The 27,080-nt window shown below is 33.6% G+C and overlaps 1 protein-coding gene and 1 long non-coding RNA gene across 7 annotated transcripts in view; one reads left to right on the forward strand and one right to left on the reverse strand.

Moving 5' to 3' along the window:
• Nucleotides 1-27,080, reverse strand: part of Grik2 (glutamate ionotropic receptor kainate type subunit 2) — a 643,650-nt gene that overhangs the window by 370,552 nt on the left and 246,018 nt on the right. For all 6 annotated transcript variants that reach the window (XM_087187928.1, XM_087187927.1, XM_087187929.1 and 3 more), the window contains exon 4: nt 23,161-23,418. In XM_087187928.1, coding sequence (XP_087044054.1) covers nt 23,161-23,418 — 258 coding nt within the window. The remainder of the gene's footprint in view (nt 1-23,160; nt 23,419-27,080) is intronic.
• Nucleotides 13,233-23,048, forward strand: LOC147824948 (uncharacterized). Its single transcript, XR_015441528.1, has 3 exons — nt 13,233-13,425; nt 16,923-17,032; nt 21,971-23,048. It is a non-coding gene; the product is annotated as an uncharacterized LOC147824948 (long non-coding RNA).

A 27,080-nucleotide genomic window follows, 5' to 3' on the forward strand; every position in this document is an offset into this window, starting at 1 on the left:
TTCTCTATTTGTTATACAAATGTAAAACCTAGCCTTGTGTTTAAGTAAAAATCTTACATCATTTAAAAATAACTATTTCAAAATATTTTTAGAGCTTAAGCTTTTCTATTTTCTTTCATTGTTATTGTGTAGAATGTTTTTCTTAATCTGAATGTCATTTATCATCTATATCACTTTTCAAATCCTTAGACTTTTCCAATAAATCAACTCACTTTGATTTTCAATTTTAATAAGAAAGGGGCTCCTATCTCTGCTAAATTCTCTAAAATAATAAGCCAAAGTATGACATAGCCTCTGTCATAACTTATATTAAGCAATGGTCCCTAAATGTTATCCCTTGTGAGATTCCCAAAAGCTAGTTAACACTATTCCCACACATATTTGGATTTTTATATAGCATTCTTTGCTCCTAGTCCTTATTGTGCCATCTTTACTGGTTGATACCTTAACTGTATGTCCATGACACATTGTGATTTATTTTAAACTTTAAAAAGAAAGCCAAAAATAAATTGTCAATTTTTTGTTTCTACATAACTCTAGGAACATATTGGAGAATGATATTTGATAATAGTTATGAATATGTACAATATGCAAGTGATTTTACCTATTTGTGAAAAAATGAGATGCAGAAACTTGAGTAAATCTAATACATAGAATTTATATTCTTTGCTTCAGCCATATGTTTCTTTTCAATAACTATTCATAATAATAGGTAATAAAAAGAACTGAATTAGAATGGGCTGTGATGTTACTTTTTCGAAGCCTGTCAAAATATCTACATAATGAATTACTTTAAAAAGAATATCTAGGCTTTTACATGATGCATGGAACAAATTTTGGGAAAAGAGAAAAGAACTCCTACTCCACAAGAAATTCATGTATTAGACTTTCTGCAATAGAGCACAGACTCTGCAAGGCATGTGCTCAGACCTGAAATACTCTTGGCACTTTTGCTTTGGGAAGCCATGTTTGCACCATCTTGTACAGCTGGGGAAACCTATGAACTTGAGACTTTGGGAAAGGATTGGGAATTAAATGAATACCTTAAAATTGGAGACACCCTGAAAATTGTAACTTTTTTGTAGATTATTTGTATGTCAATAAAGCTCTTTTTATTTCTGTTTTTAAAATTTTTATTAGTACATGTTTGTAGTACACAATGGTTACACTCATTGTGTGGAATTGGCACATGTACCAAACACATCTCAATTCTTTCTTCCTCCCCTTAGCCTCCCCACTCTTCCTGCTTCTTTCAACTATTCATCACGTTTCCAACTGCAAAAGATCTATCTCCATTTTTTTCAATTCTTTTTTATCCCTCTTCTTTTCTCTTTCCCTATCTCTTGTTCCCATTCCCAGTTGAAAAAGACCTCCTTATGAGCTATTATCTATCTTTTATTTTGCTCTTTATTTATATTTTGGGCTTGTCATCAAAGTGAAACAATACAATATTTAAGTTTGTGTGTCTGATTTATTTCACTTAATATTATGGTCTCAAGGTGAATCCATTTTCTCACTATTTACTCAAGTTTATCTTTCTTTACAACAGAGTAGTTCTTCATTGTGTATAAATATAACATTTTCTTTATCCATTCATCTATTACTGGGCATAGGCCACTTTTAAGATTTAGCTATTATAAACTGTGCCACTATAAACATGGGTATGCATGTATCACTATAATATGATATCCTCAATGGTTTTGGGGAGACACCTAGAGGGGCACAGCCAGGTTAAATGAAATTTCTAGTTTTAGTGTTTTGAGGAATCTCTAAACTGATTTCCATAGTGATTGTACTAGTTTATATTCCCACCAAAAATGTAGAATGGTTTCCTTTTGCCTGCAGCCTCATCAGCATTTATCATTATTTGATTTCTTGATGTGATGGCCATTCCTTCTAAAGTAAGACAGAAGCCCAGTGTTTTAATTTGCATTTCTATAATGGCCAGCGATGTGAAACATTTTTTCATGTATTTCTCGACCATGTATACTTCTTCTGAGAAGTATGCACGCATTTCCATTGCCCATTTTTGATTGGATCTTTTATTGGGGTGTCTAATTTTTTTGAGTTCTTTATATATTCTAAGTGTTCGTCCTCTATCCAAGAAATAGCTGACAATTTTTCCCATTATGTAGGTTATCTCACCACTCTGTTGGTTGTTTCCTTTGCCCTGCAAAAACTTTTTAATTTGACATAATCTCATTTGTTGGTTTTTGGTGCTATTTCCTGTGCCATTGTGGTTTTATTCAGAAAGCCCTTGCCTATGTCTATGTCTTCAAGACTTTTACCTATCATCCAGCAGATTGTGTCTGTTCTAACATTTAGATCTTTGATCCGTTTTGATTTTCATGGTGAGAGATATGATTCTAGACTCAAACTTCTGTGTGTGGATATCCAATTTTCCCAGCACCATTTATTAATTGAGAATGCAGAAAGAGGATTGAGAATCACTGATTTTCCTTTCAAAGTTCCTTGGCTATATATAGTTTTCATAGTATTAAAAGGTCAAAGTTAGTAATAGCAGGACACTTAGTCCCCAAACATACATATGTCACCCTGAATTTCAGCTTCTTCATAAAATTTAAGCCATCATTAAAAAATGCAAAGTTATCTCCACAAGGAAAAGCTCAGAGTGCTGTACACAAAATAAAGAATGGGAACTGAGAAATATTTCAGAGCAGAGGTGGGTAGGCAAGTAAGCTGGACATGCCTAATGGTTCATAAAGAAGAGATAAGGGCAGAGCTAACATATCTCGTATAGAGGAAGTGGAAGATCCATAACCAAGCCTTAGTCATGAGATATATTCACACATTGAATGAAGAAAAAAAGGAAATGAAGTGTAAAAGGAGGATAGCTGAAGTAGAAAGCTAATGCAATATTAGGGCACCCCTTCCCCCCACATGGAAACCTATGTCTTAAATCATAAAATTTGTTTTAATTTAGTCTTTTGTTGGTCTTGAATATGCAGGAAGAGGAATAGCATGAAAAGAGTCAAGTTGCACTGTTGCTGTACATGTTTAGTCTTGTAGGCCATGGAGCTCTAGAGACTATACCAGCTACCCAGCTTGTGGAAAGTCTCTACTAGATGGAAGTATAGCAGAAGGCTCTGATGGTAGCACAAAGTATTCACCTGGAGGTTAGGACTTTTGTCAAATTAGTTGTGATTCACATGCAGTTGCAATAGAGGACTGAAAAAGTTTAAAAAATAGGATCCCAATGGTGTCTTTATATAGTTGTAGATACCAAGGGGTCACTATAAGGTGCAATGAATGCCCTAGATTTTAGAGCAGCAGAGGAATTCTAAACCCTACTTATATATAGTCAGGGTCTATATTAAGCTACTTATTTTGCTACTCACAGATTTTACATTAAATGTTTATTCAATTATTGAAAATACTTATTAAGTAACAGCTTTGAAACAAACATTATCTACTATAGTTTGGATTCTGAATGTCCTGAAAGGTCCATTTGTGGGGATTGGTTCCCAGAGTGGCAATATTGGGAGGTAGTGAAACCTTTAAAAGGTAGGACCTGCAGGATAGACTCTGGAAGGGGATTGTTGGGTTCCACCACCCTCCTTTCTCTTCCATCACACCCTGGCAATGAGTGAAAAGTTTTGCTTTGCCACATCTTCCTGCCACCTTCCTGCTACTTCCTGCTACCTCACCAAAGGCCACTTTCCTGCTACCTCATGAAAGGCTCAACCAACCACGAAATGAAACCTTCAAAACTGGGAAGCAAAATAAAGCTTGTCTCCCTATAAGTTGCTTATCTCGGGAATTTGCTATAGTGATGGAAATGTGACTATCACATATCCCAGGAGCATACATCATCCTTATGGAAATCAGGACGATAGAAAGCTCACTGTTTAATGAGGAGATAGATAAACCCTCAATGGTAGGGTATCTCAATGAGTATGGCCATGAAGGCAGGGAGCAAATAGGTAAAATTCTCCAGTAGGAGATAGGAGGGTATTTAAGTTGAAATTTTAAAGGACCTGGAGTGAAAAAGGCAAAGAGGAGGGTTTGGTTCTTACAAGAGAAGAAAAGGATTTCAGTTAAAAGCAACTTAATGGACTAGATAGCATGGTGAGCCTGAAGAACTGAAAATAGTTCAGTTTTTCTAATAGTGAGCAAAGAGGGAAAGTAGTGGTGAGAGATCAGGTGGGGAGGGCAATGAGCAGAGTCTTACTCCTGGGCAGGGTGATGCCTTGGGAAATTAGAACCAGGCCCCTGCGTAAATTAGGAGTCTGGAGTGGACACTGTCAGGCAAGATTGAAGAATAAGGCAGGAGTAATGTTCTCAGTGGGCAATTTGCTCTAAAATAAATGAGCTGCCTGAAGCAAGCAAAGATGACAGAGGTAGGGCAGAGGGAATCAACTGTGTAACCCTATGTAGAATCTCCCATGGGCAGGCAACTTTCAGCTCATCTTGACATTTTCTGGAGGAAAACCTTCAAGTGCAGATTTTACAGAGAAGTTAGTGGAAGAGACAGAGGAGAAAGTTCATATCACAAGCCACACTGTAATCCACAAATACAAAATTTCTTTTTTTGGAATGTGACACATACTACCTCTTCCTCTCATGTATTGTGCAATTCTTTCTTTCTTCCTTAAATGTACTTTTTCTCAACTCTTTTACCTTAAAGACTAACTGAGAAAGAAAGCTTTGGAGGCCTATCCACAAAGAGGACTTATCAGCTATCAAAAATTGGGGTCTTTCCTTTGGGGAAATGGTTATACTACCTGCTATAAAACATGCTTCACAACCGCAAGGTCCCGAGTTCAATCTCTGGTACCAAAAATGTAAAACAAAAAACAGAAAAAACATAAGAATAACTTTATAATGTTAGACTTAGCTGCATTTTTTTCAATCCTGCACAATAACATCTTTTTTCCCTATTGTGTCATTCCCATAAGAATATAAACACATTGTTATTTAATTTCAAATAAATTTTCTCTTAAAACCAATCCCTGCATTTCTCTACTTCTCTTCAAAGGAGAGTGTCTAAGCAGAGTGGTCTATGTTCACACCTTCTGATATTTTGCCTCTTGTACTGATTCAAGCTGCTATTATAAAGTAGTATAGAGTGGGCGGCTTATAAACAACACAAATATATTTCTCAGAGTTCTGAAGGCTGGAAGCCTGGGATAAGATTGCCAGTAGGGTTGAATTCTGCTGAGAGCTTTCTCCGTGTATTGTCACAAGGCGAAAGGTCAGTGATCTAGCTCTCTAGTTTTCTTTTATAAGGACACCAATCCCATTTGTAGGGAGATGCACTCTTGTGACCTAATTAGATATCCATCATCCCACTTCTAAACACTACCACATAGGGATGCAGTGTCAACATACAACTTCTGGGGTCACAAACATGCTATCATCTTACCTCACAGTCTTATTTCATTTCATTTTGATCAGGTTTATGTCTCTATCACTTCACTGAAAACACCCTTGTCAAGATTACCAAGACCTTCTAGGTTGCTAAGTACCATGGTCAAGTTTTGGCCTTCATTTTACTTGATAGATCAGTGATATAATTCCCTGCTTCTTTGATATGATTTCTTTACCCAATTTCCAAGACACCACATATTCTTGGCTTTCCTCTGCCTATACAATATCTTCTGAGACTCACTTCTCTGACAATCTCACCCAATATCATGAATTTAATACTATTTTCAAGTAAATATTCCAGCCTAGACCTTACTGGATCTCTAGACTGCTATATGCAGCTGCTTATACACCACATCTAGGCTAGAATATTAGTAGGATCCTTAAACTTCACGTACCAGAGCTGTAGGCTTCTCAGCCAGCTGGTAACAACCCCACTCTTTAAGTTCCCACCTCGGATTATGAAAGCTCTTTTATTATTTATCCACATTCTCTCTTACACGTTGAACATCCTATTTAAAACTGTAGCCCTCTCCTTTTATACTTCAAACTCCTCATACACTACTTTATTTTTTTCCTATTGTATTTATCACTTTTTAGTATAGTCTATAGTTGACATATTTGTAACACTGATACTTTATTTTCAGTCTCTCTCCACTAGAATGTAAACTCCATAGAGGAAAGGATTTTTATATGATTAGTTTTTGACTGTATCACAAGTGATTAGAGTAAATATATCATATAGTAAATGTTCATATACATTTGTTGAATGAATGAATGACATGATACCATACGATTTTCATCCTGAGAAGTTTGCGTCCATTTGGAAAAATAAATGTTATATGTTGAAAAAAACAATGTTTGCCATTACCCAACAGAATATGCCAAGTGATAAGTGAGTAAACCAGATTTAAAATGTTAAGGTATTGTTTTTTCTAAGATTCAGAAGACTCAGTTCATTTAAATAATTCATTCTGGGGAAAAATTGCTCATAATCTAGGAAAGCAAAGATGGGAGTAAAACATTTTAGACGACAGCAATTTACAGACTCAATGCCATTTCATTTCTGAATTTAAAAGGAAGCTATTTGTTGCCAAAAAATATAAAGAGCTTTTATAACTGGAGGTCCCTTTCTTCCTTGACTGCAGAAGTGCAAAACAATGCTCCACTAATAGGTCTTTTGGTTAATGCATAAGTGAAGTCTATTACTAGGTGCTGGGGGAGGGATGTACAGGAGGAAAGAAGAAATTCATCTGTAAGGGCCATTTCAAGTCAGGATTTTTAAAGTCAGTTAACTGAAAAATAAAGGGGAGGGGGATTTAAGTAGTTACTTAGAAAAAAAAAAGGAAAAATAAAAGTGGGCCAAGAGAAAAGCTTTTAGCAAATGTGAAAAAAAAAATCCTGCTGGCACTGATGATGGGCCACTTAGGAGTGATTATTTCTAATGGAGCAAAGAGGGGTGGCAGGCACTGTGAAGTGCAGGCTGGAGTCTCCTCAGAGAGACCCCTGGGCTTGCCGACTGTCACTATATCTTGGGGTTTGGACTGATTTTCTGCTAATACATCCCGCCCCTTCCATCAGCTATTTCTACACAGCTGATTGATTGTGAGATGAAACAGCTTTCGGTTTAGTTTCTCTGTGTTCACTGAGTATTTTTTGACAGGGGCAGTTTGGGGCTAAACTGAAATGGAAGTGAATAAACTTGAACCCCCAACCCATCCCATCTCCCTTTTTTAACCTTTCTCTCTGGTGTCATTTTCATTCCTTAAGTACCAAGTGGGCAGCATGTTTTGTTTTGTTTTTTCCTTTCTGTGTGTCCTAACAGCATGTATCTAGTCACTCAGACTCACAACACACTGATTACTTTCTAATATGTTTGCACTCTTGGTATTACTAATATTGTTAACCTTTGTTCTTCAGCTATAGTCTGAAAAGAATGACATCTGCTCTGGAAGGTAAATTCAAGTACCTTAATTCATGCTACAGTTGGGTCCAAAATACTGGCAGGTTGACTTCATCAAAGGAAACAATTTATCTGATTTTTCCAAGAAGTCTTGTTTCAAAGAGCTGGTACAGGAGCAGGAATCAGCTTAAATTGTGTGAGGCAGCCTTGGAAGAACTACGAATGGCAAAGGGACTCTTCTGGCTTTCCCTGCTCTCATCTCTGGCCCATATACATCAACTGTGCTCAGATCAGGTACTGAGGAACCCCCTGGCTGGTCACAATAACCTCTCCTCCTTTCCTTCCTCAGCTACACGTTTTCAACCATTGGTGACTGAGGGCTCATTCTCAGGACTTCCTTCATTCTTGCCTGATACCTGGTCTGATTTCCCCAAGCCTTCTCTAAAACAAAGTAATCTTGCTAGTTCTTTGAGCTTTTGTAAACTCAATTTTCTGTGACTGTTAAGTCAAATCTTCAAGTACATTGTGGTGAAGGCATCCAAAGAAAATAGAGTGCCTCAATTTTAAAAATTTATGAGAACTCAGGTAAAACATCTGAGTAGTCTGAACTTGTGTATGGGATGGAGTCATCTATGACAGTTGGGCTGGTTCCAGCTAATAAATATCTATATGGAATACTACTGTTTGTTCATTCCCTGTAAGGAAAATGGTCACATAGCACTTTTACTATAACTCTAATCTACTATGAGCCAGCAGGAGCTTTAGTTTGAGCCAAACATGGATACCAAGTTCAAGATGACTTTTTGTAAGTTACAGAACAACTTTTTCTGTCTTTGTGATTTCTTTGTACTTCTTCCCAAGGATTAAATAAAATGACACAAACAAGATATGTAAGATTTTCTGAAAATATAATTATGAGCTATTTACTTATTTGATTTTTTTATTCCAGGACTTGAACTTCTTTCTTGGTGGAAAAGAGAGGAAAAAGCACAAAGGTATTTCTGGAGAATGGGTATAGAAATTGTTCATAACTTTTAGACTCATTTATAATTATTTGACAGTAGAAATATTTTTAAATACATGCATTATTATCTCAAACAATACATACAGAAAATTATAGGTTGATAAGCAATCTTTATAGCTTGGAACAAGAACAATGAATAGTATGATACATGCTATTATGGCTCTTATCTTTAAAAAAACTTTAAAAAATACTTTCATAGGCAATTTTCATATCCATTTCCCAGAGAAAACGTAACCTGGTGGAAATATTTCAACATAGTCATGAGGTAATAATAGGGCTCACTATTTGTGGTTTCTGATGATCTAACAATATAAGAGTAGACCTGGGAGAATCTGGATGAATAAATAGTTTATGAGATCTTTCGTCTAATTTAAATCTCAAATGTGTTCTCTATTTTTGTGCCTCCAGAACCTGGAATAGTGACAGGCATTTAATAGATGCCTAACAAATGTTTATCTGAACAGTAAATACAGTCATTCATTCTAGTCACAACTGCACTAAACTAATTCAAATTAGCTCCTAAGCAATAGAAAGATTTCTAGGCCCGAACATACCTAAAATGGTAGTCTATCTTTATTGCAAGCCTGAAGAACTTATTTAATCAACAATGATTAAGAATATACTCCAAGAAGTCAGGGGTTCTTTATCAGAGGTGCTGTTTCTGTCAGGGATCATTTAGCAATATTTGAAGATATTTTTGATTGTCACAAATAAAATTGGGGGTTGCCACAATCATTAAGATGATAAAGGCCAGGAATGGTTGTAAAATGAAACACAGCATAACCTCCACAAAAATAGAATGAGAAACTCAAGATATAAATGAATTAAAGAGCAAAATAAAAGATATATAAGAGGAAACATGGAGATAGATCTTTTGGGAATGGAAAGGGGACCAAGAAATGGAGGGAGTGGGGACAAAGGGGAAGGGAAGTGGATGAAAAAAGAATTACAATGTTTTACATACAAGTGCCAACTCCCCAGAATTGTGTACTGCAAGCATATACTAATAAAAAGAAAAATTTAAAAACTATTAAAAATGATTAATTATCTGGGCACAATGTAAACACCACAAAGGTTGAGAAACTCTGGTCAAAGCCACTGATATTTTAGATTGGCACTTAGCACATCATAGTGATAATGCTGCTTCCTATGCTGAATGCTTTATGTACTAGTTCCTAAGATAAATGTTCCAAACATTTGGTTACATTTTTCATGATTGAACTTTACTTTGCCAGTCCTTTTACAATATGGCACAGACTATTCATCCTTAGTGTAAAAAAAAAAGGTGACTGAATGAGTTGTATGAGGGACATTATGCATCCTTTTTATAATAACAGTAAACTGCTCCAGACAGAATCTTTATCCTCTGTAAAATTGGAGATACTATCTATATATGATTTACTCATCTTTCCTTATATTCTTTTTTGTTTAGTTTCAATTTCTTATGTCTCATGAAACAAAATTTGGCTTAAAGTACAGTTCTAACAGCCTTGGGAAAAACTTCAGATCCTTAAAAAAATGAATGCAGTGCAAATTTGCAAATTACTTCTCTGCTCTCTGAATTGTTTAACATTTTGCTACCTCTAGTCTACTACCCACATCAGAACATTGTCTTGTAGAGATGTGCAATAATATCTTCAACCTTGAACTCTAGTTTAACATCTTTTGCATTTCTTATTTATTTATTTCTCTTATTTATTTTTTATATCACCCTTCAGTTTTTTGTTTTATTGTTGTTGTTGTTGTTGTTTGCTATTTGTGTCTGTTGGAAGAAGATAGAGACTTGTAGTGAAGAATTCTGGATTCCACATTTTGGGTTCAATTCCTGATTCTGACATTTACCAGCAGTTTCTCTTAGGAAAGTTTCTTAATGTCTTAAGGACTCAGATTTCACATTTGTATACTTCGGGAGAATATACCAGAATTACCATGAAAGGAGAAAAATAAGGAACACATGCTAGATGCTTAGACTAAAAGTGACAAGCAGCAAGTCGTCAATAGCTATTGTTATGGTGATCATTACTGATGTATATTCATATACATTATATCTGTTTCCCATTTTTCCTTTCCATTGTAATATTTTCTTCTCCAAATATCTGTTTTTCTTTCCATCTATATCTGGTTGAAAACTGAAAATTTTAAGTTAATCTTAATTTTCTTGATTTTCTCATAAAGATAGAAATGTAGCAGTTTTAATTTCTCTATCTGGCAGGAAATTCAATGTATTTTATTGATAAGACAAATTTAAGTCCAAATTTTTGTGAGGATATCTTTTACTAATCTTGAAATACTAGAGTTAGACATTTTATAGAGTGTTACAGTTGTAAAATGAAGAAATTTCATGTTATTCTGTTTTTGTTTGTTTAAAATTTTATTGACATAACAGAACTAAACTAAAAAGGTATATATTTTAAAGTCTAAAATTTGATTAGTTTTCACATCATGAAATCTTCACTGCAGCCAAGATTTAAAAAAAAATCCTTCATGGATTAAGATTTCATCATTCTCCTTTATAGTTACACTTACTGTTTTATGTTATCAGAGTGCTAGTATGCTCACTTTGACAACACACATACTAAAGTGGCAGGAGGCATGAATTTAATAGATTTAAAGTGATACAGGTAAATCTTATATTAACTAGACATGGAACTTTATAATAAAAGTCACCTAAAAGACGACAAAATCTTTTAAAATCCAAATGAGGGATGTAGTTGTGTCAGTTCTTACATTCAGAATTGTACAGTATGTATTTCTTAGTTCCTTCAACAAATGTTCATTAATAGTACAGTAGATAACAGTACAATAGATAATAGTACAATAAAAATGACAGCAACTTGTAAAATCTGTTCTATATAAGAACATTTTCAATTAATTGGACAAGTTCATACATTTTTAATGAACAAGATGATGCTAACTTGCTTAAAGGAATTTGAAAATTTTTACATTGGGCTCCATTTTTGTTGAGCAAATGTGGTTTATGTCTTAAAGGTATCAAATGTTTTAAAATTTCAATGAGCAAATCTTTTCAACTTCAAAATAGCTCCTTTAGCATTTACTGTTTACCTTTACAAGGTGGCATTTACTTTATATACCTTGTCTCATGTAAGATTCGAAACATCTCTTTTATGTATTATTTCTGTCTACCTAAGGAGAGAAAATGATAGCTGGTTGACACATTTGAGAACCTAGCCTACAGTCATATGACTACAAGCTGGGTCATAACACAGCAGCTAATATCAGAAAAGGTGATTTCCTAAGAGAGATAGCAACAGCACATACATTTAGCAGAGTATTTATTTCAATTAATTATTTACATGATTAATTAAATGTCTATATAGTAATAAAACATAGTTTAAGAGTTGGCAAAATATTTAATGCCTTTCTTGGTAAGATTATGGTTGATTTTATTTTTCTTCCTTCTGTTATTAAGGCTTTTTACAACCATTATGTCTTACTTGTTTTATTAGCCAATATAAGTGTTGTTTCCATAAAAAATGTCCAATGTCAAGGGCCAAACTATACTCAAGCTTGTGTGACTTTCTTACTGATCGTCTACCGTGCATTGGCAGGGTGATTCTGCATTTTGTAGTTACTCCAGGACCTATATCTGGAGACATGTTATTATCATCACGAATATCTCATCATCAATATACAGAATATAGGAAAAGCTCCTACAACTTGCCAACAACACTTAAGGAAGTCAAAAAACCTGAGCAAAACCCAGGAAAGACTAGAATAAATATTTATATGAAGATACAAATAGACAACAAACTCAGGAAAAGATGTTTACTATTATTAGAGAAATCCAAATCAAAACCATCTCAGCCTTATCAGGATGACTACCATCAAAAAATAAAATAAGATGGATACAATTAAAATATGTTATATGCATGTATGAAATACCACATTGAAACCTACAATTGTAAAAAAAAAATCCCCACCTCAATAAAAATAAAATAAAATAACAAATAAAATAAATAAAATAAAATAAAATAGCCAAAGATATGGATGAATTGGAACTCTTGTGTACTCTTGCTAGGAATGTCAAATGGCACACCTATTATGAAAAACAGTATGTTAGTTCCTCAAGAAAAGTTAAATATAGAATGACCACATGACTCAGAAATTATATTTCTAGGTATATATCAAACAAGAATTGAAAACAGTGTCTCAAAGTGATATTTGTACATCTATTCTCTGTAGGATTATTCACAGAAGCTAAAGGGAGAAGCAACCCAAGTGTTCATAGATTGGATGAGTGGGTAAACAATACGTTATAAATACAAAGGAATAGCATTTAGCCTTAAAAGGAAGGAAATTCTGACACATGCTACAAAATACATGAGCCTTAAGGATATTATTTTAAATGAAATAAACTAGCACATAAAGATAATTATTCAATTTACATGACAAATTCAGAGGAAAATAAAGTGAAATGGTGGTTTCTAGGGACGTTAGAAAGGGTGGGCAGGAGGACTTTTTAATAGATTTTGTTTTTCACGATGAAAAATTCCAGAAATTGGTTGCATAACAATGTGTATATAGGAATACCATTGACATATACATGTAAAAATGATGACTATGCTAAACTTAGTTTGCATATTTTACCACAATTACAAATTTTTAAAAATTCAAGTACAATACTATGGTGTTGCTATTCACATTTGAAGACAACCACATTTTGCACAAATGCTAAAGTCTATCACTACTCTAAACTAATGAAAACAGAGTTATAAATACTGATGTAGGTCTTACGAAGTCTTTTGGAGCCTATTCTAGTCTAAACAGGAAAGCAGTTACAATGATAAAAATATTACTGAAGAAATGCATACTCAAAGACATAAACAACACCACAGAATGTCATATCCATGTAAAATTGTCCGGTGTAATTTGAGTTTATTGGAGGGAAGGAGGGAAGGAAAGAGACAGAGAGGGAGAGAGAGAGAGAGAGAGAGAGAAAGAGAGAGAGGGAGGCTGACTCTCTGACTTGCTAACATCCTTTATGAAAGCTGCTTGGTCTTTATTGTAGGCTTCAGGTCCGTGTCAAAAGCATAAAAGATAAGACTTGAGCAGTGCTTAAAAATCCTTCACATTTGTCTTCTTTCAACAGGTAAGTACCACAAATATCTTCTGAATATATAGAATGTGCAATTATAAAGAATATGTTTTTTAAAAATATTCTAAAGATTTTGTTTAAAACAGTGAGCCTTGTCTGGATATTTAATAGAATCTGAGTTTTTGAATTGCATCATGTGTAATTTGTGGTCTCTCAGAATGCCAGTAAATAGCTCTCTGACCTTCAGCCATATCTTAGGAAAGAAAATTATAGCCTGTCATTTATTATTGTGTAATTAATAGGGTAATTAACAAGCCATGTTTAGATTTCAAGGGCTGACTTAATTTTCTTTTCTTTTTTAATGCCAACAAAATTATTTCAATTGCATAAAAAGTTCAGTGTGAAAATGCAAAAAGAGATTTTAAAAAATACTTAATTAACAGTTAATTTACAAGGTAAAGCTTCTTGTAACATATTGTGAAATACATATAGAACATTAAATCAAGACACGATTATTCTCAATCTTTTAAGATTGATAATTTTGCTGTATTTACAGTGGAAAATTCTTTCTTCATATTTAATATAATACAAAACTGTTTAAAATGTTGTAAAGAAAATTTTTAGAAGAATTAATGCTACTTAGCATGGAAGTTTACATAATTGAAATAAATGCTTTAAAAAGTAATTGATTATTTTGTCAATGTTAAATCACTATAAAAGCATTCTAAATTTATTTTAAATGTTCAAATTAGTTTTACAAATGATGTATTTGTCTATAGTATTGCTAGGTTTGCTAACATCAATTAGTTTTTGAAATAAAAAATATACATATATTAGTCAAGATTGAATAAATCAGTGGTACTTCAAATACAGTTGCAAGAGGGTATTTAATCAGACAATAATCACTAGGCCACATTCCAAACCTCCTAAATCAGAAACAGAGTAAGGCCAACTAGCAGTGCTTTAACAACCCTGGTAATAATTTTAATGTCCACTGAAATTTGATGGGACTAGTTTCTGCTGTAATAACTTGCCCCCCCCCCCCAAATAATGACTTAACAGAACAAGATCTTAGGTCTCAAAGAGCGAAGACTGCTGTAGCACCAGACAATTCTGCTGGCAGGTAGCTCCCATACTTTCTTTCACCATTTTAGGATACTTTGAACTTGTAACATAATTGTCATGGCTAGGACTTAGTGAGCTGGACAAATAAGAGCCAGGAAATTAAATGTTTCCACCTGGAAGTGAACATCATCGCTTATCACATTTTTTGACTAAAGAAATCCATTTGATCATACTTAAATTTAAGCATTAGAGACCCACAACACACTGAGGTTTAGAAGTACAAAGAACCAAATATTGGTAAACTTAGCAATTCCTACCACAGTTAGCTGTTTGCTGATATAAATGCATTCCCTATGTATGACCTAAGGTTGCTGTATCATGGGAATTAGTGTAGGAACTTCCATAATTAACAGTAGCCCAAATAATTCTATTCCTTGATACCAATTAAATTTATAAACTGGTGCTGTGGATTTTAATTATATTATATGTCAAATAACAATTTTTATTTTATCAAAAGGAATATTCTTATGTTAACAGAAATTCAAATGTTTATGAACAGTATAATACCTTGAGTTGCAATACAAAGGTAAGAAGAGGTACATGTTAGCCTTCATATTTTTATTAGCTTTTACTAGTTCAGGTTTTGTTTGTAACAAGACAGATTTAGTATGAATTTCATGCATTTATGGAAAAAGTTATTTCATGAGTTCCTTTTTTAAGTTACTGAAATACTACCCCAGTGGACACTGTGCTACCTCCACAACTCATAATCCAATTAAAAATGGATCAATGAACTGAATCAAAATTTCTCAAAAGAAAACATACAAACAGCCAACAGGTAGAAGAACAAATGCTCATCATTACTAATCATTAGAGAAATGAAAATCAAGGCTATTAATTAAAACAAGCAGTGAGGATAGGGAAGAGGACTAAGTTTTAGAACTGTGAGATAACAATGAGAGTATTAGTGATCAGTTGGAAATAGGAGATGAGGGAGAGACAATAGTCTTAAATGATCACTAGGGATCAGGCTGAGACATCCCAATAAATAGGGAAATTCAGGAGAAAAAAAACACCTTTTGAGGTAATGACAATCGGTTTGCTGGGTTAGATGTGTCTATGAGAAATTCAAACAAAGATGATCAATAGGGGCTGGATGTGAGTATAGAAGTCTCTAAAAATGTGAAGAAGCAGATTGATGAGTCTATGTCATGTAGATAAAGGAAGGCCAGGTTTTATGAAGAGTAAAGTAAAAAAGTGAGTTTGAGAATGAAAAACAGGAGTTTGGGGATGAATCCTTGAATAACACAAGCATCTAAAGAAAAAGGAGTATGAGAACAGGGTTGTACATGTTAAAAACACATCCCAATTCCTTTTGTCATCCCACAAAAGAAACATAAACATTATGTACAAGTGCAAACTTTACAAACAAATAGTAAGAAAAAGGATCAAAGGATGGGTATAAAGGGAAGGGAAGAAAAAAGGAATGAAGATGTGTTATGTGCAGGTACCAAATTCCCACAAGGAGTGGGACTATGTACTACACACATGTACTAATAAACTAACCAAAATGAAAAAAATAAATAATAATTTTTAAAAGAAACATAAAAAAGAATATGAGAATAAATGGCTAGAAAAAAAAGTAGGAAGGTTTTGTTTTTACCCTAAAGGAGGGAGCAGTCATTTGTAGGTTCATCAGAGAAATTACTCTCATACTTGGAATTAAAGAACACATTACTTGAAGCTTTGTACTTAAAAAGTGCAACATATAATCATCTTAGATCCGTATCATTCCACTTCCTGAAATAAAATTGAAATTATTTAGTTCTATGATTTACAATACAAAAATTGTTATAATAGTAAAATTAGTATCTTCCAGAAGTGTATTTTCTCAAATTAACTTACTCTATTAAATTATTTTATTTTATCCTGTTAAATGTATATTTAAGACAAAAATTCATTCTTGAATATCAATTTAATTTTTCATTTTATTAAACTAACTCAAAGACCAAACACAGATATAACTAGAACATAATATATAAATATACTTTACCCAAGTTAATAAAGTTGGTAAAGTGTTTTTGCTTTTGCATAGGATAAAGTCCTTGATTTGTTTCTTATGATCAGAGTATAGAATTTAGTTAAAGCTTGAGTTGTTAACTACTACAATTTCTAAAACCAATGACTGAATTTTCCACCATTAAAGATTTGCATTTTATAAATTCTAAATTATTCTCATATCTATATTCATCGCCATGACAATCCACTCATAGCATAATTCAACTCTCTTGTACCATGACCCTGAAATATTTTTTGCCAGTTTTCTTTATTTCCTCTTGTTACATTGAAGTCCAAACAAAAAAAAAAAATGCTAATCAGAAAGGGTAGAGCAAAATGCCAATGGGAGCCTTATATGTTCATATTAAATTCCTGTTTTTCAAGGTATATTTATGATTTGCTTTCTTTTTTTTTTTTCTTTATACCAGAAATCGAACTCAGGACCTTGAGTTTGCCAGACAGGCATGGTGCCACTGAGCTAAATCCCTAGCACCGAAGGTATACTTATGATACCTCCAATATCATGGGATGATTAAAGGTATCTCACTGATATTTCAAACTGAAAGTGTGAAGAACCAGACTATTTTCTCTCCCAAGTGTCTTTTTCTTGTCACCCCCCCCCTCACTTTTTAGGGAAGTAGGTCACCGATTAAGTCCAGATAAGAAACATACACATCATTCTCCTCTTTCTTCATCATTTCTTCCCCTTATTCACTTAAATTCCAGACTCTGTCTTCTAAATCTTAGAATTCTCTACTTCAGCATCATTCCATAAAAACCTTCTTAATTGAAAGTGCTGTTTTTTTCAATTGGAAATTCTCCTTCTTCTGGTCTTACCCTATTTCCCTCCAAATCTCAATAATCTCAACACATAATGTAATCAGTTAGTCTCTTCCATAAATGGTTCTGACTGTGTCATTCCCTTGCATAAAATAATGATAAAAATGAGCCCCAAACAGCATAAACAAATAGCATCATGTCATAGTAATTAACAGAGTGGTTCTGAAATTGACTATCCAAGTTATCACTTTCTTGTTCTGTAACCTTGACCAAATCACTACATACACATTTTCTCATATCAAAAAAGGAACAGAAATACTACTCCCCTTTTCATGGCTTACTGGGAGGAATAAATAGCAGGTAGCACACAACATTTATAGTTTAGCAATTTTTAAGCTTCTACTATGTGTGATCTGTGAGGCATTTTACATACTTCATGAATCACATCAAAACTTCTGTGACGCACATGTTACCCTCAAGTTATAAATACATCAACTCAGTCTTTTAGAGGTCAAGCCATTTGCTGAAAATTATAATTCAGGGCCAGAATTTAAGTCTAGCATGTTCTGACATGAAAGACCACAATTACCACACTAGTCTATGCTGACAGACTCCTCTCTGTCTGTGACCCGTCTTTTGTTCCTGTGAAAGTAAAGCCTGGAATATGTCTATCTTGGAGTCACTCACTGGTGGCTTGGAAGGCACTGTTACATCACACAAACATTGCTAATACTGCTGTAGCTACACAGATTCTAGGGCATGGGAGAGGAGCTATAAAAGGCAGAGTTAGCAAGTTAAAAGATCTTGGTGAGGTTTTTCTACGCTAACCTTTCTTAAATTCTTGCTCCTCATTGCTTATCTTCTTTGTTACTGATAATCTTTCATGGCGAAAAGCTTGTAATTCTCTCACAAACTGGCTCCTTCAGCAAATTCATGTTGCTACCTTCAGCTTCTGCTCCAGTGAAAGCTTTCTACATATCCTTTATGGCAATTTCACAATAATGTCACTCCAAAATTCCTCTATCCTTTCCAGGTAGTTCCAAGCCCTTCCACTCCTGCACTGCCACGATACAGTTTTCTTTCTGCTCTTGTTCTACTGCAGTAGTGCTGTGATGATGTCACTGTCATGGCTCACTCTACCCTTCGCTCATGCAGGTAGTTAAAGCTTCTTTTCCATAATCTTGTCCCTTCTGCCTAAAGCAGCCCCTGCTACACAGAAGAAGGCTGCTGAATGATTATTCAAATAAACAAATGCATGTTTAGTTCTAATTGAAAATGGGCATAAACATAATTCACCCTAGTTTTTTTAAATAAAACTTTTGAAATCATAAAAAATTATGTGCACTTACATGAAAAATATTGTTGACCTCTATTTGATGGTAAGAATTTAAATGAACTTTACCTTGGGCAAATGACTGAACTCACTCAAGTTTTCTTGTCTAAAACCTTCTTCCAATCTTTATTCCTCAAATATTTAAGGTGATTCAGCAAGCCAGACAATATTTTGGGTGTTGGTGATAAAATGGACAGTCTTGGGGTCTATCCTGAGCAGACGTAGACTTGTGGGAGTGACTGTAGTATTACAGGACTGTGTGGGGAGACCTATTTCAAACTTAGGAACAACAGTCAGAGTTTCTCTAGGACATCAAGGGCAGATGATACGTATTAGAGCACACACATATATTTATATATTTTTTGGATGGTAGAAGCAGGGCAAAAATGAGAGCTCTCCAGGTAAACAAAATAATATTTTTAACAATGGAAAGAGGTGTAAAGGTTCAATTTAAAATAAATTAATGAGATGTTTGGACTCAAATGTCCTTGGTGAGGTACAAGCACATGATCACTTATCAGGCTTCTTAAAAAATTTTGACTTTAATTTTAGAGCAATGAGAGCTAGTAAAGGAGGAGTAGATCAGAACTGCATTTTTAAAATAATGGCTGAATGATGTGCAGAGACTGAATTATCAAGATGTGGAATTTAAACAGAGTCCAGATAGGAGGCTGTTAGTAAAATTTAACACAAGAGATGGTACTGTTTTTGACAGAAGAATTAAACAGATTTGAGAGCTCAAAGAGGTGCAGAATTGACAACCATTACAGCCTGACTATGGAGCCCAAGTCAGGAAGGTATCGAGGATGATGTTCATGTTTATGCTCTGTCTTAGATTACTTTTGGGCAGGAGAACCAGTCACAGGAGGAAGCAGGCATGATGGGATGATTACCTGTTTCCTCTGAGACTCAGAGGACCACTTTGAAGATTAAGTGGAATAATTCATGTGACAGCAAATACCACAATGCCTAATGCATTATAGCTCATTTTTGCAGTTATTTCTGTTTCCTTCTCTTTTTCAAAGTTGTTCCAGTGATTTAGCAGCAAAACTGGGAATACAATCCCAGGCTTCTGCTTACCAGCCCAGAGTTCTGTTTTAATGGGCTGCTGATCTATAAACAAAGATGAAATGCAGGGATTTCAAAGCAAATATTCACAATTTATTCTGGAATTGCTTACAACCTGACAGCTATCCAGCTTATTTTTCGTTTATATTTAAAATGAATCATATGTTCTGAAATGACTGACAGAAACACAGCTTTGTTTCTGAAGCCAATTCTTCTCCATCATTTTTGGACATCGTTCAGAGCTATAACAGACTTCCATGGTGTTTAAATGCATTCATCCATGACAACAACAAATGCTAATTATCATAAAAAATAAATAGCTCCTGTTAACATCATTCTAAGAATTTCTCCTATTCCAGCACTAAATTTTATCTATCATACCATTTATTTTGGGGATAGGGACAAAGACTGGATGAAAGTGTAATTATCATGTATCAAAACTGGATAACACAATAATACTGAAATGAATACAATTGGGAAGAATAGTATACATAATAAATAAATCTGAAAAAGGAAAAATGAGACATGTAAATAAAATGGCATATGTGTGTCCTGCAGTAAAAAGTGGATACACAAGTCCATAATAGAGTCAACAATGTTTATCTTGTGGGGTAAGGGAAAGTACTCATTTTACTGCACAGTCCTAACTATAATCCAATTTCCTCCACAACATCCAATAGTAATCTTGTTTACTTGTGAAATGTACAAATTTTTTGAATTCTATCATTAAAGTTTCTCCTTGAAATTTTTAAATATAAACCAAAAGACAAAGTCTGTTTTGTATATTTATTAATGCATTTCAAAGGGCCTCTTCTGCCTGCTCTGTGGATTCTATCATGTAAAATAATCAAGAACACTCAAGTTCTTAAAGTGTTTTAAATTAAAAGAGACAACAAATGACTGGTTACAAATGCAATTAACTCATTAAGAGTAATTATAAGAACATGAATAATCACATGTCCTCAAATGTGGATTAGAAGCTAAACAAGGGCATGTAGTAAGTGTTTAATCAATATTTGTTGAATTAAATGTTGCATAAAATGCAACATTAATAAATTTTTCTCCTGGAGAATTTTCAAGGTACACTTATTATTACAAATAATTCAGTAATGACTAAATTAACATTAATAATTAACTAATCAAAAACTGTTGAAATCTCCAAATATCTATGTCACCTTCAAAGCAATTGTAGTGGTGAAGTTCTTTTAAATAATAACTTAAACTATTTCAATAAATTTAATCCTGAGGTGAAGATTCCACTAAAGTATGTAACAGTAATTTAGTGTATACATTTTCTCTGTTTACATTTCCTTCAATGACATAAAAGTTTAAATATAACTTAGAACAGGGAAAAATCAATTGTATGTGAAGCTTTACTTTATCTAAGTTTGATATGAGTGATTACATATCCTATTATAAATTCAAACACTCAAGATCCAACATATGAGATAAAAATGACACACATGCTGGGTACTGTAGTGAGTGCCTATAATCTCAGCACCCCGAGAAGCTGATGAAGAAGGATCACAAATTGGAGCCTAGACTAGCCAATTAATGACCTAAGGAGACATTGGCTCAAAAAAGAAGGGGGAAGGAGCTAGAGTTGTAGTTTCATGAGAAAGCCCTGGGTTCAATCCCTAGCATGGAAAAAAAAAAGGCACACACAACACACAAAATATTCTAAAAAGGCAATTAATCCTACATCCATACATATTCTCAACTTTTGCCACTTTTCTTCCTACTATGAGGAGTTTTAATAACAAATAGTTACAAATATCACATGTACATTATATGCACATGTATATGTGTGTTTATAAATAAAATGTGCATGCACATATGAGAATACATGGTACTTAGAAAGCAGAGATTTGAATTATATTAGGAGAGAATGGAGAAGTAACCTATGGATTCACAATATATGCATATCCATTTTTTTATGTTTCTGTGTAGGACCATTCATAAGCATAAATGGACAAGCTTGTAACCAAGGATGCTCTCAATCACTACACATTATACAAGTCCAGAGAAACCATTCATATATATGCTGTCCTTCAAAACTCAGCATATAGAACTTTACCATTGACAAAAATGTAGTGACATGGGACTAAAACATGCTACAATAAACTTAATAGGCCAAAACTGAGCTAAAAGATGCATCAGAGATACTGAGGTTATTTAAGAACATTTGCTGATAACATTATAAGTTAAATTTATTCAAAACTATTTCAATGTTTTCAATAACAAAAAATATAATTACTAATTTCCATATAGACTCATTTTTTTTTTTTTTTTTAGGTACTGGGGATCGAACTCGGGACCTTGATAGACTCACTCTTATCCCAATTAAAACATTTAAAATAATCATCTTCATTGTTTTCTTTAACCATGTAAGTTGCTGCTTCCTTAGCAGAGTTCTTATCTATCTGTTTCTAGTGATTAATTTTATTAGTAAATGGATACTTTTCTGCATAGGGCTCTATATACTGCCTGTGTCAAAGAAGTATGTTCCTGGCATACTTAGGAACAATTTAAATTCAAATGTATTTTCGCCTGAATGTAAATATGAAGTGCCTAAAATAAAATGTTTTACATTCTAATTTAAACAGTGCTAGCCTATTGAAAATAGTTTGAAGTGAAATCAATTATCACTCTATAGTAACCAGAATAGTTCCTTCACCAATATAACTTTCAACAAACATTGTAAATTTATTTTTATTGTTTACTTTCTTTTATTTCTCTGAGTATTGTTTGTGACTAATAATTAAAGGTATCGTTTATATTCAAAAATAACAGGATACCTTTAAATGAGAAAGCATAGAGAACCAAAATATTTAAAATATTCTTTTAAGACATTGAAATAAGTACTACTTAATAAATGATATTTTCTAAGTCCATAAATGGTATCTACACAAAAACATTTCTAAAACTTGAGTATTTGAATGGGTTTTATATTGTTCCACATTTGAAAAAACTAATCTTTTAAACCTCAACATGCCTTACAGATATAAAATTTATTATTTTTCATATGCATTATTTTCTTATAAAGAGACAGACAAAATGTGATGACTAAATTGTGAGTTTCTTGACTAAATTCACTGACAACCAGTCATGAAGCACTGCTGTGGGAAACTACCCTTAACCCAGAAGTAAATTATTTGAATAAATATTTCAATATTATATTTGTACTGTTGCTACCATTTGCCCAATTCATAGTTCAAACTAGCTGATCCTTCACAGAAAGAAAAGTACTTGTTTTACAAATACAGAGAAAACTATGTGATTTAGCTACATGTTTGGATGTATGAAATTAAGGTCAGCATTTGGTTCCAAACCTCTTCCCATTCTTTATTTTAATTTTAAAACAAACTATCAAACAAACAAAATATTTACAGAAAAATAAAAGAATTCAGTAGTCATCTGGAAACCTGGAATGGGGTCCAGAAAGTGTTGTATACTTAAACCCAATGGCTACTGATTACTCTTACCAGTGCTGTCATCATACACAACTGTGACGGTTTTCCACTTGAAAAACTGCACCAGGTCTAGGATAGCACGGCTGAGTGAAGAGAAGTCTGGGTAGAGACTGACATAGAAGGAGTCTTTGTTGTCTGACACCTGGTGCTTCCAGCGGGTCTGTATGTGGGGGACGCCCAGAGCATTGCAGATGGACTGAACTGCGTTTGCTGAAGAGCTGTGTGAAGGCCCAAAGATGGCAGCCACCCCAAGAGACAGCTGATCACAGGCTGCAGAGGAGAGAAAAGTCTGTTAGCAATGCAGCGAGAGATGCCAGAGTGACAACAGGTACCACATCATTACTAAAACCCAAAGGCATCATCCTGAATAAACATTTTTTTTAAAAAATATAAGACCTGCATATTATTAATTTTGCATTTTGTCTCACACTGAACATTTATTTTCATTTGTTACAGAATTCATTCACCAAATTGCTTGTGTTTTAATGTCAGATAATTCTGTAATTGATGTCAAGGTAGAGAGAAAGGAAAAGAGAAAGCAAAGGAATTTTTTTAACTGAAGGAAGTGTTCATTCAAGAAAATGTTTATCAGTGAGATGGAAGAATAGTGTTGCTTCTTAAATTCACTGGTTATCTTTACAATTTCAAATTCATAATCAAAAGCTATTTGGTCCCTCCTTCCTATACAATTAGATATGGCTAAGCAAAACTAAAGATTACACACAGCTGATGACATGGGTTTGATATATGTACAAATACATGCAAAACTTGGTATTACACTTAGAGGGTGTTTTCATATAGATTAATATCTTTGAGGAGAAAAACCACCAATATCATTAGATAAGTATTCAATTATCTTTATAGTTGGTCTTTGGATGTTATATATCTTTTATGTTATTATGATGTTTTTAAAAAAATTAGCATGTACTAAAGGAAATTTTACTCTTATGTCTAATAATTATAGCAATTAAGAGAGATACAAACCACCTAGAAGGTATTCAGATTAAAACAGATTTGTGTCAGGACTTGAAATTCTATAGAGGAGCTCTAAAGCAAATATTAAGTTTGGGCTAGGGAATGAACAAGTATTAGAAACATGAAAATTATCTTTAAATATCTGAAGATCTGGTCTATGACATAAGCTTATATTTGTTTCATTTGACAGACAAAGGAGGAATTAGGATAAATGTTTAGAAGCTTCCCAGTTTCACCCAATTTAACAAATTCTAAAATAAAGTAGAAAATGTCCAAAAATGAAATAATTTGCCCCAAGAGGAAATGGTTTTGAGGTAGGATAGAAGAAATAATGGTAGAAAGGCACAAGGAAACTCGATTTTTTGTCTCCTTTTATCTTAATCTGGATCAGATTCCTGCTCAGCTCTTTACTAGGCATACTAATCACTCAGGGAGTGGATGTATATAGTTCAATGTCTATTTGTTCTAAACTTGCATAATCAAAGATATCCCCCTTCAAGACTGAAGTCACCAAGCTAAGAGTAACTAAAATAATTTTCAGAGTTTGCAGGGCTGCTCCATAGCCAGCTTTGACAGATGTCTACTTCCGACCCTCCTGGATCACACCTAGAAGGCTACAAAGCTATAATCACCTCAGCTTCCATGAAAAACAGAGCCTTGCTGACCATCCCGTGATGATACTGCTTCCTCCAAGGAGAAGCAATTACCCAGTGAAGGAAGTGACACAGACCCAGTCTCAAGCAAGGACAATCATCTCATAAGAACCAAACTGCCTCTCAAGCAATGAGATTCTCTTGGAGCTACAGAAACCAGAACGTAGAAATTAATCTACCAAACTCAGGTCTACCTCAGCTAATCCATAAAAGCTGGTCTCCTGCTTTTGTGAGCCAGCCAGTCTAAATCTCTGCATTGCAGTATGTACCCTCCAGTTACTTAAACTGTAGTTTTTTTCTTATTCTTCCTTATTTTCTAACTCTGCCTCATAAATCTGCATTATGTCTCACACTGATGCATTCTCAAATTCTTGTTCCATGAGTTAAGAACCTTACCACCCAGTGAGTGAATTGAGGTCTCCTTGTCCCAGGCCAGTGTAAGTTTCACCTCACTGCTCACATATAAATGGGACTGAGGATTGTGATTAGGGCTTGGGGATAAACTGAGTATTCACATTCAGCTAATCAAAATGGATAGTTTATGACTGTACTGTGTGAAAATTTCTGGCATTTTTCCTTCAGTGTTTTCTGTAAAAAAATACAATGTGATAAATGAGTTCTTAAACAGAGAGGTGTTCAATAATTAACTTTTAGTTGAAAACACTACTCTCCTTTCTTCAGAAATATAATATGATCTAAATAAATTGATTTTGAATGTGTAAATCCTTAGTTTCTAAATAATGAATGAAATTCCAAATCACTAGAAAGCCTGGAACCGGAAATTTCTCACTCAACATGAGATTTTAATTCATGTATATTAAGAACAAACAAACTTTCACTAGACTCTGAGAAATTATAACCCAAGACAAGCAAAAAAAAATTGTATTTGGCTATTCAGAATATCTTTACATATTTCAAATAATATTTATGGTTGTAAGTTGTCAAAGAAGTCATTTAAAATGCATGATTCAAATGATAGTTCAAGTTCTAAAACATCAAATTATTAAATAATTGTGTGAAACAGTATTACCTAAGGTATCAAAGAGATAAAATATCAGAGAAAATGCCAGAAGTTAACATCTAATTTCTTATTTAGCATTAGAAAAACAATTGAAAACTTTAAAATGTTAAATTATATTATTTTACAGTTAATTCTTGACATCATTATCAATATATTCATTTTCAAGCCCTATAAGTACCCAAAACCATATTGGTTCTCTCTCTAATATTATTTTTTTTGCATATTTCTCTGTTCCCTAAGCAGTAACAGCTCAACAGATAAAAGCTTTACAAGATCCAAACCAATGCCATTGACCCTTTTAATACCTACATCATGAAGAAAATTACTCAGACAATTATTTGAGCTTTTTCTAGCTTCAGGCCAAAGTCAATTGATGGGTATGATTCCCAGTGGGTTTTTAAAGGGTGACAACGTTTGCAAATTCTTTAAAACATTTTGGAAATGAGATGATGTTATCACTTCATAATTTTGCCAGGGCATACCCTGTTTGTTGTTGGATTGTAACGTGTTTTTATGAAATCGCCATTAAGAAATCTATTAATATTTTATTTATACTGCACTCATTCCATATTCTTCAATCTGAATGCTTTCATTAGAACTAGGCAGAGCTTCTTCTTCCTAATAAAAATAATCATTAACTACGCCACTAATCAAATGCACTTGTCTTGCTATTAATGACTTATTTTGCAATTATGATGACAAAGGTAGCATTTTGCAGTAAACTTTAACCTTTTTAGCCTTCCAAACTTTTCATCACCTTGACATGGTTATGAAATGTGGAAACTTATTTGTATTCATAAAGATATGAATTCAAAGGGCAGGCAGAATATGGCTTTGATAAAAGTAAGTTAGCTGATGGGGGAAAGTCAGGGTACTTTCATCTTGAGCAATATTGCACTTTAACAGCTGCCATTAATATTAATAAGCTTAGAAGAACTCTGCACCAACTTAAAATTATAAATAATCATTCACATTTCCATTAATGTAATGTAGCTAGTAAAACAATATTAGCATTACAGCAAGGCAAATATTTAAAATTATGAAGTGACAACATATGTTATGTAACTAAAGGAATAGTGCAATTTTAGTACATATTAAATATAAATAGTTGCAGATCAATTGAAACTACAGTAATAATTTAGTAAGATTGAGAGATAATGCAACTTAATGTGTAAGAAGGAATGGAAAAGCTCAGCAAAATGCTCTAATGTTTGCTCTTTTATTATACTTTTAAAAAATAGTTATAGTTTAATTACAAGGCAGGAAGGTCAATAAGCAAAAAG

The sequence above is a fragment of the Heterocephalus glaber genome, unplaced genomic scaffold (genome assembly GCF_053883595.1).
Source record: "Heterocephalus glaber isolate CG9 unplaced genomic scaffold, H.glaber_assembly_v1.0 deba00001523, whole genome shotgun sequence".
Classification (NCBI taxonomy): Eukaryota; Metazoa; Chordata; class Mammalia; order Rodentia; family Bathyergidae; genus Heterocephalus; species Heterocephalus glaber.